General features: G+C 45.7%; 1 protein-coding gene across 2 annotated transcripts in view; it reads left to right on the top strand.

Moving 5' to 3' along the window:
- Nucleotides 1–655: 655 nt before the first annotated feature.
- Nucleotides 656–14,863, top strand: part of SMYD2 (SET and MYND domain containing 2) — a 31,079-nt gene continuing 16,871 nt past the window's right edge. The window contains exons 1-3 of one of the 2 annotated variants that reach the window (XM_073553361.1): nt 656–898; nt 9,088–9,151; nt 14,490–14,600. In XM_073553361.1, coding sequence (XP_073409462.1) covers nt 732–898; nt 9,088–9,151; nt 14,490–14,600 — 342 coding nt within the window. In that variant the 5' untranslated portion in view covers nt 656–731. Of the gene's footprint in view, nt 899–1,135; nt 2,004–9,087; nt 9,152–14,489; nt 14,601–14,863 lie in introns of those variants that run through there. The other variant, XM_073553362.1, reaches the window with a different exon arrangement.

Below are 14,863 nucleotides of genomic sequence, written 5' to 3'. Positions count from 1 at the left end.
AGTGCTCGGTGCTGTATACAGGGGGTGAGTGCTCGGTGCTGTATACAGGGGGTGAGTGCTCGGCGCTGTATACAGGGGGTGAGCGCTCGGCGCTGTATACAGGGGGTGAGTGCTCGGCGCTGTATACAGGGGGTGAGTGCTCGGCGCTGTATACAGGGGGTGAGTGCTCGGCGCTGTATACAGGGGGTGAGTGCTCGGCGCTGTATACAGGGGGTGAGTGCTCGGCGCTGTATACAGGGGGTGAGTGCTCGGCGCTGTATACAGGGGGTGAGTGCTCGGCGCTGTATACAGGGGGTGAGTGCTCGGCGCTGTATACAGGGGGTGAGTGCTCGGCGCTGTATACAGGGGGTGAGTGCTCGGTGCTGTATACAGGGGGTGAGTGCTCGGTGCTGTATACAGGGGGTGAGTGCTCGGCGCTGTATACAGGGGGTGAGCGCTCGGCGCTGTATACAGGGGGTGAGTGCTCGGCGCTGTATACAGGGGGTGAGTGCTCGGTGCTGTATACAGGGGGTGAGTGCTCGGTGCTGTATACAGGGGGTGAGTGCTCGGTGCTGTATACAGGGGTGCTTGCTCTCTCCTCTCTGCAGCAGGTGACGGGCCGGCTCTAGGACCCCGCGGCTGCCGCAGCTGCACAGCTGTCCGCCCCTGTCTGCCTGTCCCGGGGAGACATTAATAGCTGCTCCCGGCACGGCGGCCTCTTTCTCTCCGTCGAGCATCCCTGTGCGGACACCATGGGACCCCCTGACGCCATCGAGCGCTTCATAAGCCCCGGGAAGGGCAGAGGGATGCGGGCGTTACGTGACTTCAGGCTGGGGGAGCTGCTCTTCACCTGCCCGGCCTATACCTGGGTCCTGACTACCAATGAGCGGAGCAGCCAGTGCGACCACTGCTTCTCCAGGTACCTCCCCGCCCTCTGCGGCCCGGGCACCGGCTGCCGTGTCCCCCCGCCGCCCCTGTCCGGGTCCCCCGGGGCGGAATCATTACTGCTGCGCCTCTATTACAAGGAGTGCGGTGGCGGCAGTGCCGCTGCACGTGGGCGGAAGCGCTGATTCCTGCAGGGCTGCGCGGTCCTAACGCCGCCGGATATCTGCCTGATAATAAGTTCCCTGCTATGCTCCAGTGTGTGAGGCCTGTGCTGCTGCAGTGTCTGCGGGGAATCTGCCGGAACACTCAGAGATCTGCTGCACGGAGAGCGCACATGGAGCCTTGTCTCCCAGCATAAACCAGTCACAAGTAGCAGCAGCAGCATGTCTGACAACGGCACCGGGTGGGAGAGAGAAATGTCAGGCAGCTGCCACCCAGTGGGATCGCACAGCTGTCACAGCCGGCAGCAAGTGGCGCAAATCTCATCCGTGTGACGCCGCCGATTTATCACCGTAGAGGCCTAATCAGGGGCACTTCTTTTTTGGGGATGTCCCAGTGGTGCCCCTTTTTTGGGGATGTCCCAGTGGTGCCCCTTTTTTGGGGATGTCCCAGTGGTGCCCCTTTTTTGGGGATGTCCCAGTGGTGCCCATTTTTTGGGGATGTCCCAGTGGTGCCCATTTTTTTCCCAGTAGTAGTACCCCTTTTCTGAGTGGGGTCACAGTGATGCCCCTTTTTTATGCCCAGTAGTTTTCCCCCTTTTCTGAGTGGGGTCACAGTGATGCCCCTTTTTTTTTCTTAGTCGCAGCGCACTGAAGCGGACCTGTTGCTCAGTTGATCATTAATGACCCTCAGGTTGTCGCACGGCCCTCCTATCACGTCCTCAGAGCTACAGCTGTTACACCCCCCGCAGTGAGTTTCCCCCCATCTTATGGGCAGGGAATAATGTAATATTTTTGCAAATCACACACAAAAGTACTGTGTTCACCACTATGACAGTTCTTCCTGGCATTAGAGGTAGTCGCGTCTCGGAAATTGAACACAATGGCGCTCCTGGTGCAGCTGCTATGAAAGGTCGACACTGATTGGTGGGGATCCAAAGTGATGGCCATGTGCGATTCCTGTATGGGATCAGATCCCCTGTAAGTATCTCCGGCCGCACACGGAGGGTGTGTGACGTCTCGGCGGCTTTATTTAGGATGACATTTTCTGTGGGGCGTCGGAGCCTTGAAGTCTGATAACTCTGGGTAAGACGCTTCACATCTGCGGATTCCATGACGGTTCTTGCACCAGTGGGGCCCGATGGATCCAGGAGAGAAAATAGTTATGTACAGCTCTAGGGTAGATCCTGCATCGATGTGAACAAAGCTTTAAGGGGATGTCCAGTTGTGAAAATGGGGCTCATACTGGATAAACATAATACATAAAATGATCCCCTCCTTCACTGATGCCCCCCAGCTCCTATTCTAGTGCTAGCCTGATCAGCACCGGTCTGTGCTGCCTGCTTCTGTCATCGATGTACCGGCTATACTGCAGTGGCCAATCACAGGCCACATTGGTGATACGCCTTAGTGATTGGCTGAGCCAAGGACCAGGAAGCACAGACCAGAGGGGATCGGTAAGGGGAGATGTAGTTGAGAACAGATCACACTTCCTGTTTGCTCAACTCTGGTCTAACAGCCTTTTATAAGAAACCCGCAGTCCGTACTGAGACTGTAAAATACGGTCGTATGAACTCGGCTCATAGGGGTTATATTGCTACTTTTTAAAAAATTGTTTGAATCCGTGTGACCCCTTTTAAAGGGCATCTCTCAGTAGGATCAACTCACCTAAGTCATCTATGTGGGCATTTAGGTCATAGGAAGCTGAATAATATGATGCCTTGATATTTGTGATCTGATGTCTTATTCCATAGAAATCCACACTTTTTTTTTTTTAAATATGTAAATGAGCTGTTAAGATCTATGAGCCGGACGTAGATCTCCCTGAGCTTCTGCCTGCAGAGCTTATTGTAAATACGCCAGTGTGAGACATGTGAATCTGGAGAGAAGACTAAGTCATTACAAGTCTCACCCCATTTCATTTACAGTAAGCTCTGGAGGCAGATTCTTGTGGAGATCTATGTCTGGCCCATAGATCTTAACAGCTCATTTATATATTTAGAAAAACGTGGACTTCTCTGGAACAAAACGTTGGATCACAGATCTGAAGGCATCTTTTTGTTCAGCTACCTATGACCCTACATGCCCCTATAGACGGCTTAGGAGGGTTGATTCTGCTGGCAGATTCCCTTTTAAGACTAAGGTGGTGATCTTTGTGGCAGAACTACAGGAAAAAGAAAAAACCCAGGCCGAGTTCACACTAGCCCCAATATTTATTCCCCCCCCCCCCCCCCCCCCCTGCAAATATTATGGATGGGGGAAAAAAATCACTATTGGGGCTCGTAAGATGATAAAGGCCAGATTCACATTAGTAATATATGAATCGGTCGTAGAATTTTTTAAAAAAAGTGCGAAACATCAAACTAAGTCTGTCTGAATTTGGATATAGGCTTCTATATACTTTTTTCCCCTTGATCTTTTGCTGGTACAGGAAGAAAATCATACCCGTGTCAGTATATCCAGAGAATACACCGTAAAAGTGTGACCCAGCCTGACACAGCACCTGTGGAAGTCTTGCGTTTTTCTCCCCCAAAATTTTATTTTTATTTTTTCTTGGTTCCATCTATTTTTTTTTTTTTTTCTCGTTTATTCTCTCTTTTTTTTTTTTTTTTTTTTTTTTTTTTTTTTATTTTGTTTTTTTTGAGCTCTCAGCCAAGTTTATGCATGTTGTTGGCCATTAGTCCTCCCGTCTTGCCACGCTCGGTGTCGTACAATTAATAGACGTTCCGTTCGTGCCATGTAAAGCACGCAAAGACCTCGAAGCAGTCGAGGTTCTCGGCTGGGGGTCACAACAGATGTTCACGTGAAATCCTCTTGCATGTCTGGGGGAAGGAGGGATGGAGAACGGCCAACAATCAGTGCCAGGGCCGCTGGGTGGCAGGAGGGGGACGGGCCACGGAAGACACGCTGGTGACAGATACAATGGGCCGGGATTCCGGTGCTCTGTGAGATTGCGTTCTCGCCACATCCACACTTTTTTCAGCTGTTCCTTTTGACATTGGCACCTGTCGTCACTTACTTGTGTAATTACGTTTCTCATGTCGGAGCTTCTTTTTATAAACCGGCCCCTCGGTGTTAAGCCCTCCAGCTATTAGCGGCGTGCCTTGTAGGACTTGTCTTGACTCACATAATTAATCGGCGTTATTCTAAAGTCACCTGTGCTCATTTGTGCCTTCATTACACACCGACCAGCGAGTGCTGATCATAGCTCGGTCTATGACCTCCCTAGGGAGTGTCCTCTTTTTAGTCATCCAAAATAAGAGTTTTTCCATTTAAGGGTTGCCTATTTTTGGATGACCTCTAATGACCTCCGTCCCAAGGGTTGTCGTTCAGCTTTTCCAGACTCCTAAATGTCAAATATCCGTATTGGTTACTGCACCTTTTCCTCTGGAAACTTTAAACTTGACAGGCCAGGTGAAGGGGAAGGTGTAATGATGGCCAGATAGGTTAACTTTTTGGCAAGCTGGATCAGGAGAAGAGAAAATGGTGTAAACCAGTGTAATTTCACCCCCCAAAAAAATTCTGCTCTAGCCAAACGCTTGTTTCAGATCACACCCATCCATGGCCTTCCTGTGCCCCCACCATAGCTCTACTCTGCCCTTTCCTTGAAATAATCATTCCAGAAGCTTTGAAGGAGTTTTCGGACTGTCTAGGAGATTTTACCAAGTCCTTCAAGAGTTTTGGAAATTCTTCCCCGCTACCACCACCACCACCACCCTTACCCCCCCCCCCCCCCCCCCCCCCGGTATGAGCGCTATACTTCGGACCAGAGATGAACAATTTTTTTAAAATAGTTTTTAGCGTTTTGGGTTTGATTTATCCAAGGTGTTCGGAGCAAAATTTGGACCTATCGTAATCAAAAGTGGCCTGAAATTACATTTTTGTCTTCTGAGATTTCTCCAGACCCCAAAGCTGAATAAAAGGAGTGGTGGAGGAGGGGGTAAAGAACAATAGAAGAAAATTCTCCATGTCCGGTTCCTCTGGTCGTCTTTGTGCTTTAAGGCTACATTCCTACAATGTCTCTTTGAGGTTTATTTAAACTACGTTTTCGCAAAAAAAATGCAAGTAACCTATTTTACTTAATGGGTGCAGAAAATCTGAAACATCAAAAACGCACCCAAAGCTCATCATGGGAACGTAACCTAAATCTTCCAATGCTGTATTAGCCTCATGTGGTCATGACTTGTATGAATGACGTGCCTCTTCTCGTGACCACACGAGGCCTACTCAACGCCAGGAGATGTGACGCCGCTGGACTGAGGGGGGAGCTGCAACTGCAGGAAGGTTGGGCCTCTGATAGGGGAGGGTCTTCATATTTTTATTTTTTAACCCTTCCCAGCCTTTAAGCTGCCGTTTGGAAGATGAGCAGCGCTGATGGCCTGTCGACAGTTGCCAGCCAGGAAGCTGAGCATGGTCAGCAGGTATGGTGCACATGTCCTACCTTGAATAAGACGTGTCCATAATGCCTGCCATCTAATGTGAGCGTCCTAGCAGGTGCCACTCAGCGAGACCTCCTCCATGCTGCTCCTCTCCTGATGCAGAAGTGCTGCCGGAGTCTCCCTTTAGTTTGGTTACACATTTCCGTTAATGTCAAACCAAATAAGTCTGAGGCTGCATTACTGAGAGGTGCCAATGACGTCTCGTCCACTCTTAGGAGTCCAGTTATGACCACAGACCACATCACAGATCGTGATGATATAGCATAGCTACAGTTGTGGCCAAAAGTATTGACACCCCTGCAATTCTGTCAGATAATACTCAGTTTCTTCCTGAAAATGATTGCAATCACAAATTCTTTGGTATTATTATCTTCATTTAATTTGTCTTAAATGAAAAACCACAAAAAGAATTGTCCTGAAGCCAAATTGGATATAATTCCACACCAAACATAAAAAAGAGGGTGGACAAAAGTATTGGCACTGTTCGAAAAATCATGTGATGCTTCTCTAATTTGTGTAATTAACAGCTCCTGTAACTTACCTGTGGCACCTAACAGGTGTTGGCAATAACTAAATCACACTTGCAGCTACTTGACATGGATTAAAGTTGACTCAACCTCTGTCCTGTGTCCTTGTGTGTACCACATTGAGCATGGAGAAAAGAAAGAAGACCAAAGAACTGTCTGAGGACTTGAGAAACCAAATTGTGAGGAAGCATGAGCAATCTCAAGGCTACAAGTCCATCTCCAAAGACCTGAATGTTCCTGTGTCTACCGTGTGCAGTGTCATCAAGAAGTGTAAAGCCCATGGCACTGTGGCTAACCTCCCTAGATGTGGACGGAAAAGAAAAATTGACAAGAGATTTCAACGCAAGATTGTGCGGATGTTAGATAAAGAACCTCGACTAACATCCAAACAAGTTCAAGCTGCCCTGCAGTCCGAGGGTACAACAGTGTCAACCCGTAATATCCGTCCGCATCTGAATGAAAAGGGACTGTATGTAGGAGACCCAGGAAGACCCCACTTCTTACCCCAAGACCTAAAAAAGCCAGGCTGGAGTTTGCCAAAACTTACCTGAAAAAGCCTAAAACGTTTTGGAAGAATGTTCTCTGGTCAGATGAGACAAAAGTAGAGCTTTTTGGGCAAAGGCATCAACATAGAGTTTACAGGAGAAAAAGAGGCATTCAAAGAAAAACACACGGTCCCTACAGTCAAACATGGCGGAGGTTCCCTGATGTTTTGGGGTTGCTTTGCTGCCTCTGGCACTGGACTGCTTGACCGTGTGCATGGCATTATGAAGTCTGAAGACTACCAACAAATTTTGCAGCATAATGTAGGGCCCAGTGTGAGAAAGCTGGGTCTCCCTCAGAGGTCATGGGTCTTCCAGCAGGACAATGACCCAAAACACACTTCAAAAAGCACTAGAAAATGTTTTGAGAGAAAGCACTGGAGACTTCTAAGGTGGCCAGCAATGAGTCCAGACCTGAATCCCATAGCACACCTGTGGAGAGATCTAAAAATGGCAGTTTGGAGAAGGCACCCTTCAAATATCAGGGACCTGGAGCAGTTTGCCAAAGAAGAATGGCCTAAAATTCCAGCAGAGCATTGTAAGAAACTCATTGATGGTTACTGGAAGCGGTTGGTCGCAGTTATTTTGGCTAAAGGTTGTGCAACCAAGTATTAGGCTAAGGGTGCCAATACTTTTGTCTGGTCCATTTTTGGAGTTTTGTGTGAAATGATCAATGTTTTGCTTTTTGCTTCATTCTCTTTTGTGTTTTTTCATTTAAGACAAATTAAATGAAGATAATACCAAAGAATTTGTGTTTGCAATCATTTTCAGGAAGAAACTGAGTATATCTGATAAAATTGCAGGGGTGTCAATACTTTTGGGCACAACTGTACATTGGATGGCAAAACTGATTAAATATAATGTGCTGGGACTACAGAAAGGTTCCTATTGTTCCATGGAGCTACTCAAAAAAGTTATTTGGGGTGTTGGCAATTGGCATGTGGCTTGGCATTGGTTTGGTTGGTGTTGGGTTGTTTGGTTTAGTGTTGGTTTGGTTGGTGCTGGGTTGTTTGTTGGTTTGGTGCTGGGTTGTTTGTTGGTTTAGTGTTGGGTTGTTGGTTTAGTTGGTGTTGGGATGTTTGGTTTGGTGTTGGGTTGGTTTGGTGTTGGGATTTTTGTTGGGTTGTTGGGATGGTTGTTGGTTTGGTTGGTGTTGGGATGTGTGTTGGTTTGGTTGGTATTGGGATGTTTTTTGGCTTGGTGTTGGGTTGTTTGTTGGTTTAGTGTTGGTTTGTTGGTTTGGTTGGTGCTGGGTTGTTTGTTGGTTTAGTGTTGGGTTGTTGGTTTGGTTGGTGTTGGGATGTTTGATTGGTGTTGGTTTGGTTGGTGTTAGGATGTTTGTTTGGTTGGTGTTGGCATGTGGCTTGGTGTTGGGATGTTTGTTGGTTTAGTGTTGGGTTGTTGGTTTGGTTGGTGTTGGGATGTGAGTTGGTTTGGTTGGTGTTGGGATGTTTGTTGTTTTGATTGGTGATTGGATGTTTGTTTGGTGTGGCTATTGTTTTGGGAGGTGTTGGTTTGTGGTTTTTTTCTAAATTCTTGCTCCTAGAAGGAAGGTATATCACTGTCTGCTATGAGTGATGTTCCCCACCTTCCCTGCCAGTATTCTGAGTAGGCCCTCACCTGTATAAGAAATTTTTAGCCCAGGCATCTGTACAAAACGTACATAAAAAGCTGGCTATTTTTTTTATTATACATTTTGCTTGCAATTTTTGTTCAGATTTGGGCCCATAATGCGGTTCAATACGCAGAGTCTTCTGGACAAGGGCCACTGGGCACTGCCTCCGCTCCTCCATTACCATCTCATATATTTATTTTATTTTTATATATTTATCTTGGATCTAATGATCAAACGAGCAGATTTTCCTTTTCCGGCCAAGTGTTTGTAATCTTCCAGCCAACTTAAGATAGCCGGTGTTATTTGCTGCGGAGAGGCGTCCGACACAAACCAGATCCCTCTTGCTGCGTCTCAGATGCCGTCTTTGGATGCAGAACAATGACTGATAAAGATATGAGGATAGGGAACATTGGAAGTCCTTGGTGTGGGAACGTTTGTGTCACAGCAAACCTTCTAGTGTTTTTTTATTTTTTATTCTACTTGTTTGATTTTTTTAATCATTTATACACTGGATGGAAAATTCCTTTTATATTAATATAGATTAATTGTATCAACTTTTTTTTTTTTTATAATTTGATTTTCTAAAGCTAAATAAAACTACTATAGCTAGGAAGTCTTAAAAAAAGGCAACATACAATAAAAATAAACAAATGAATAAATCTAGATTCGTTGCATTATTAGTCTCCACATCAACTTAAAGGGTTTTTCCATCTACCACAATTATTTGAGGCTAAAAATAATTTTTGCAATTGGGCTTCATTAAACATTGTGCGCCATTAGATCGATAGCTCGCTTCTCTAGACGCGTTTTCAAGGGCAGAGTCAGTTCTGATCGAATGTCGCATTATTCATGTACACTATAATGGCTAAATCTAATTAATACATTTCTAATAAACAGCAATTACAGACTAATATTTTTATTTTTTTTTTTTTTACTTTTAAGGAAAGAAGGGCTTTCAAAATGTGGCAAGTGCAAGCAGGCCTTTTATTGCAATGTGGACTGTCAGGTAGGACATTATTATTATTTATTCTTTATTTCCATGTGTTCAAAGAGGATCCCGTCTCCTTAAGAATCACAGTAGAAATCATGCTCGTGAAGCGCCAGATAGGGCCGGGGGACTTGGTCCGGGCCTTAGTCAGTTCTTCAGGGGTTTTGTCACGGCAGCGGTGACCCGGTCCGTGACCCTGTGCGTCCAATCAAATAACGATGGGTAAGTTAGTTGAAATAAAGTCGTGAAGCCACCCGTGGTATTCGTCAATCAGGAGATAGCCGACGCTGCTCGAGGAGGCCACTGGGGCTGTTGGTGATGCAGCAAAGTTGATACAGCTCTCCACGGGTAGAGTTATGCCCCAGGGCAATTATAGTGTTAAAGATGTTGGTAATGGTTGTAGTGCAGGGAAAATGACGCAGTAAATAATCTGAGGACACATTGGAGTGCAGTCTTCACCGTTTTACTCACAGGTCTTCCAGTTACAATCCCTAGCCGGAGTGCTGTGTCCTCCAGGTCGGTGATCCAGCCAGCTCTCAGATAGCTTGGGGTCCTCTGTACCAGCACCCCTTTCTGATTTTCCTTTCCTCTCTGCGCTGGCTCCTTCCTCTCCTGCCCTGCGCCTTCACACAGTGCCCCAAGCCTGCAGCCTCAGATCTGTTGGACGACGTCCTCTAGGTCCCCTTGATCCTATATGGTTGCCTTTTCAGTGAATGTGTAAGGCGTTGGCTGTAGCACATACAGTCGCTACAGCCTCCGGTTTGCTAGGTGAGTCCTTAGTTTCTCCACTAGTCTGGGGCCGGTCCCCTACTGCGACCTGGTCCCTGCACCCGACTACAGTCGGCGTGGATTTGGGCGCCACGGGTGGATTCCTTACTTCCCGTGCCCCAGGACCCCTTCTTTCTCTCCTCTTTTTTTTTTCCTCACGCTGCGCTAGTCTAGGGACATGCTCCTCTCTCCTTCAGTCCCCAGCACCAATTCCTTCTCCTTCCTGACTCCTCCCTCCTCCATTTGACTCCTGTTCCCATGACAACTCTCCACTCCCAACTTCTGGCTTTCTCTCCAGCTGTCCTTCCCTTATCTACTTCCTACACTCACACCCTCTACCTAGGTTCCTCCTGGCCTGGAGAGGTCCAGTGTTGGGTGCTAGTGTGTGGGTCCTGGGTTGTGCCCCTCCTTACCTGAGAGTGGCGACTGGACCCTCAGGGTTCACTTCACTCATAATTGGGAATCTCCCTCTTTCATCCCCATTCCGCATTCTAAAAACTGACACAAAATCATGTTGCTAAAGTCTTCACTAAGAGCTGGGCAGCCTGTCTTATGGTATATCTGTTGCTGCCTATGCAGAGTGCCAATGTACAGATTATCATACTGCGGCACTCTGCATAGGGAGTGTAGACTTGGATGACAAAGCATCCAGTGTACCGTAATCATTATACTGGTCACTGTCATCTGTCATTGCTTATGCAGAGCGCAGCTGTATGACAGTCATCTCTACTATTGTGCTCTGCATAGGTAGTGCAGCTGGTGATCACTGTGCAGTTTTACTTTGAGTGAAGCTTCTGCCTGCTGGGCCATCACTGCTCCCGTACGCTGCTAGAAGCGGTGCTTGCCATCCACTTAGTGAAGATTTCCGAGGGGTTGATTCTAGATCTTATAGACCATAGTAGGAGTCTAAAATGTTGACCCCCCCCCCCCTTCTAGAATTTGGTGTCTGGGGCAACAACCCCTGTGACCACTGAATAGCATAACTTCCTCCACACCCTTTGATTTTAATGGAAGAGATGTATAGACGACAGTTCCACTTCAGTGTCAGATGTCAGTGATCATCACCTCGGGGGCGGTGCCTCGTGTAAGAGGGGGTTGTCTCAAGGTGCTGTCTAATCTGCATAAATGCAATCTGTCGGCGCATGGTGCTGCAATATACTAACTTAGCAAATTTGTAACTGAAGAGTTTTCCATGACTCATTAGGCCTTGTTTATCCATAACGTTGGAAGAAGGAACAAGTCGTTCTATTTGGTGTCAGTTGTGCCAAGTGCATATGTCGCATGCTGAAAAATACATTTAAGGCAACTAGCGGCATAATGGTTGCGCCTTTTATAAATATGGTGGATGTCTCCTGCGCAATTTCCAAAATGTCATTTAATTTTATAAAATATACCGAAGTTATGTCAGATATACTGTGAATGTTACGGAGAAGATCGCAGATTTTGAGTTTTGGATTTTTTTTTTTTTTTCTCCATTGGTTTAGAAGCCCTCTTTTCAATAGTTTTGGGTGGTCGCTGCAAAAAAAGTTCTGTTTCATTTTTTTTTTTTTTTTTTTTTTTTTTAAATCTTTTAATCATCCAAAATTTAAAATGCCGGTCACTTTTTCTTCAACTCTGTGTGATCCTGCCTGAGGATAGATTTTAATTAGAAATGGCTACAGGGGAAAAGCCCAATTCAGTAATACATTTTTAGATATTTTTTATTTTATTTTTTTTTTTGAAAATTGAGATCCAAAATGCAAAAGAAAGGAAATTTTAAGTTCTGTCCAAAGCATTAGTTGATTGTTTTTTTTTCCTTTTTGTTTTTTGACAACCCTTTATTGTCTTTTGATTAGTGGGACTATTATGATCTGTGGAACCCGCAGCGATCAGCAGAACAGGCCACTTTTGTCCACTCTAGAAATGAGGGGCATTAATTCCTTATGTGGCTGCCGAGCGCTGCACTCGCTTTTTTTGAGTAACCCCATGGTCCCTCAATGCCACCCCAGACTGCCTCTCCCATTGTATAAAACTTCCCCATCCGATTTTAAAAAAAATCTCTCCATGTTCAGCTGCAGCAAACCATAAAATTAGGAAGTGTTTCTTATGAACAGATTACAATTTACTTGTTAAAAATAAAAATTTTTACAAGAAATTTGCAAGTTTTCCCATTTTCAGATCATGAGTATGACCCCTTAATTTCAATGGCTATTGTGTAGGTAGGGGCCCCGACCGGGGGGGTCCGCTTCTTGCCGCAGACAGACATGAGACGGAGACAGAATATGTTCAGCAGGCTCATTTTTATTGGCCGTCCTCCTGACGACCACAGCAGCTTCACACTTCTTCGTATACAGGCCCGGGTACCTCCACTTTCCTTTCCTGTAGTCGTGGCGTCCCTCGTGACTCTTTTCACTGTGGCTGCCCTAGGCCTATCCACCACAGCGCTTCACCAACCCGAGTACGTCATCCGTTTGGTACCCCCAGGCTGTCTCCGTCTGCGGCTTCTGTCGTGTGGGCCACCCCCCGTGACTGTCTAAACTGTCGGTCCCCTCCAAAGCTTCTTTCCTGTCTCCACGAGACTTTAAGGCATTGCTTGTAAGCCGAGGCGTAGCTAGGGATTCAGCTCAAAGGGGGCGAAACGTCTGAGTGGGCCCCTAACCGGCAACCCTGATTTCTAACATTTCCAGCCCCATCTATTCCCAACCCATAATAATGCCTCGTTTGTGCCCTCTAGATGGTAAAATTGCCTCCTATAAACCTCCTTCACCCCCCCGAAGCCTGTTTTTCACCTTCCTGACCAGGCCAAATTTTACAATTCTGACCACTGTCACTTTATGAGGTCATAACTCTGGAAATCAGTCATGCTATACAAAATAGTTAATAAGTAACACTGCCTACATGTCTACTTTACAACAACCCAATTTTTGAAGCATATATTGTTTTTTTGTTAGGATGTTAGAAGGGTTAAAAGTTGACCAGCCATTTGTAATTTTTCCAACAAAATTTACAAAACTACTTTTTTAGGGACCACATCACGTTTTCAAATTACTTTGTGGGGCTTATATGACAGAAAATACCCTAAAGTGTCATCAATCTAAATACTGCACCCCTCAAGGTGCTCAAAACCACATTCAAGAAGTTTATTTTTAACACTTCAGGTGCTTCACAGGAATTAAAGAAATGTGGAAGAAAAAGGAACATTTTACATTTTTCTCACAAAAATGTTCATTTAGCCCCAAATTTTATATATTTTTACAAGAGTAACAGGAGAAAATGGACCATGCACTTTCTCCCGAGTACACAAAAAAAAAAACCATATGTGGGGGGAAAACTACTGTTTGGGCGCACGGCAGGCCTGACACCATATCGCGTTTGCATAGCCCCTGATGTGCCTAAACCCAGGTATTTCATCGAATTGGGGTTCAACTAGTGTCAGAAAAATTAGTAATAAATTCATTGACTTAAACACCATATAGAGATATTTAAAATAAAACTTAACCTTTAATTACTGTATACTCCTTTTTAAAATTAGAAAAAAATATTTAAAAAACAGTACCGTCTGGCCAAAAAGTCCTACCCCAGTCTGAGTGATATCTATAAACAATTGGCAAAATTAGCCCTTCTATTATGTTTAGATATCACACAGCCTGGGACCAACGCAATGTCATAGCGCCGATGGACGCACAAGACGTCGGAGTGCCAGTGCGGCGCAATGACGTCACCACACCCAGGACTCTGTGCGTCCGTCGTTGCCTTGGCCATTCTTTAGACCCCATGCTTGAAGTGACCCAAGGTCTAAAGAACAGAGTGGTAGTGCAGGGAGACCGTGTCTCCATGCTCTACCGTGGGAATTAACTGTGCAGTTGAGGGTAGCGTAACTTTGGGTGGGCATCTCAGAGCGCGGGGCCTGGGGCGCCTCTGCTTTTCCCTTCCCCCAGTAGCTATGCTACTTCTTATAAAGGTTGTTTGCTTTGGACAATCCCTACATGTTGGAGTTCCTTCATACTGACCTAATCAGTGTCCCCCTTGCTGATGCCCTTAGTGATCCACTATGATCTGAGGGAAAACTTACAGTAGCACTAAGCATTTGATTTTCCTGCAGCACCCCCGCAGGTGAAATGAATCATTACACATTCGCATCAATGGATTCACTGTATAATACAGGACAAGTCCTGCTGATGGAGCCAGAGATGCTCTTTAAACCCTCTGACCTAGACATGAGGCTCCTAAACAGAGGACAAGTCAACATTTTTTATTTTTTTTTTTGGGGGGGGGGGGGGTACAATGTACTGCATGATAAACCTGTATGGTTATATGGTTTAAAGAGTGTCGTTTTTTTTTTTTTTTTAACTGTTACCCTCTGAGTTTTACTATGGGACCCTATGTCTGTTGTGTAAGGTGACTGTCGTCCAACTTGTTCATCAACACTTCTCATCCATCCTCCTAAATAAAGCCGTGTTTGTCATTTTATGGATGTTCTGAAGATTTTATTTTTTTTTTCCCTCTTGTAGAATCTCATCCTCTTATTTGTAAAGGAAACATATTTCCCTTCACCTTTTGTCTATGGAGGAGATCACAATATCCTTGTTTTTCTTTTCTGCTGATGTAGAAAGGCGACTGGCCCATGCACAAGTTGGAATGCTCCTCCATGTGCACGTACGGACAGAACTGGAATCCCTCGGAAACCGTAAGACTTACCGCAAGGATACTGGCCAAACAGGTGAGGGCCGCCGAGGAAGTCCCCGCTTCTCCTGCTGTGGAAAGATTTACGGCGTATCTGTCGTGGGGTGGGGAAACTCTTATTTCGGTATTTAAAATCCAGGCTTATTTCCAAGGTTACAGTAAAAGACAAAGTTAGCGTGCGGCCGCCACTATTTGCAGGAACGTTTTACTACTGCTGCTGGAGAATGTCAGCCGTAAAGACTTTTTTTATTTTTTATTATTTTAATATCATTTAAAGTCCATCTACAAAAGAAAGCCGAT

Source organism: Dendrobates tinctorius, unplaced genomic scaffold (genome assembly GCF_039654945.1).
Source record: "Dendrobates tinctorius isolate UK_male_01 unplaced genomic scaffold, ASM3965494v1 ptg000201l, whole genome shotgun sequence".
Lineage (NCBI taxonomy): Eukaryota > Metazoa > Chordata > Amphibia > Anura > Dendrobatidae > Dendrobates > Dendrobates tinctorius.
The sequence above is the reverse complement of the archived record's forward strand: the minus strand, read 5'-3'. Positions and strand labels throughout refer to the sequence as shown.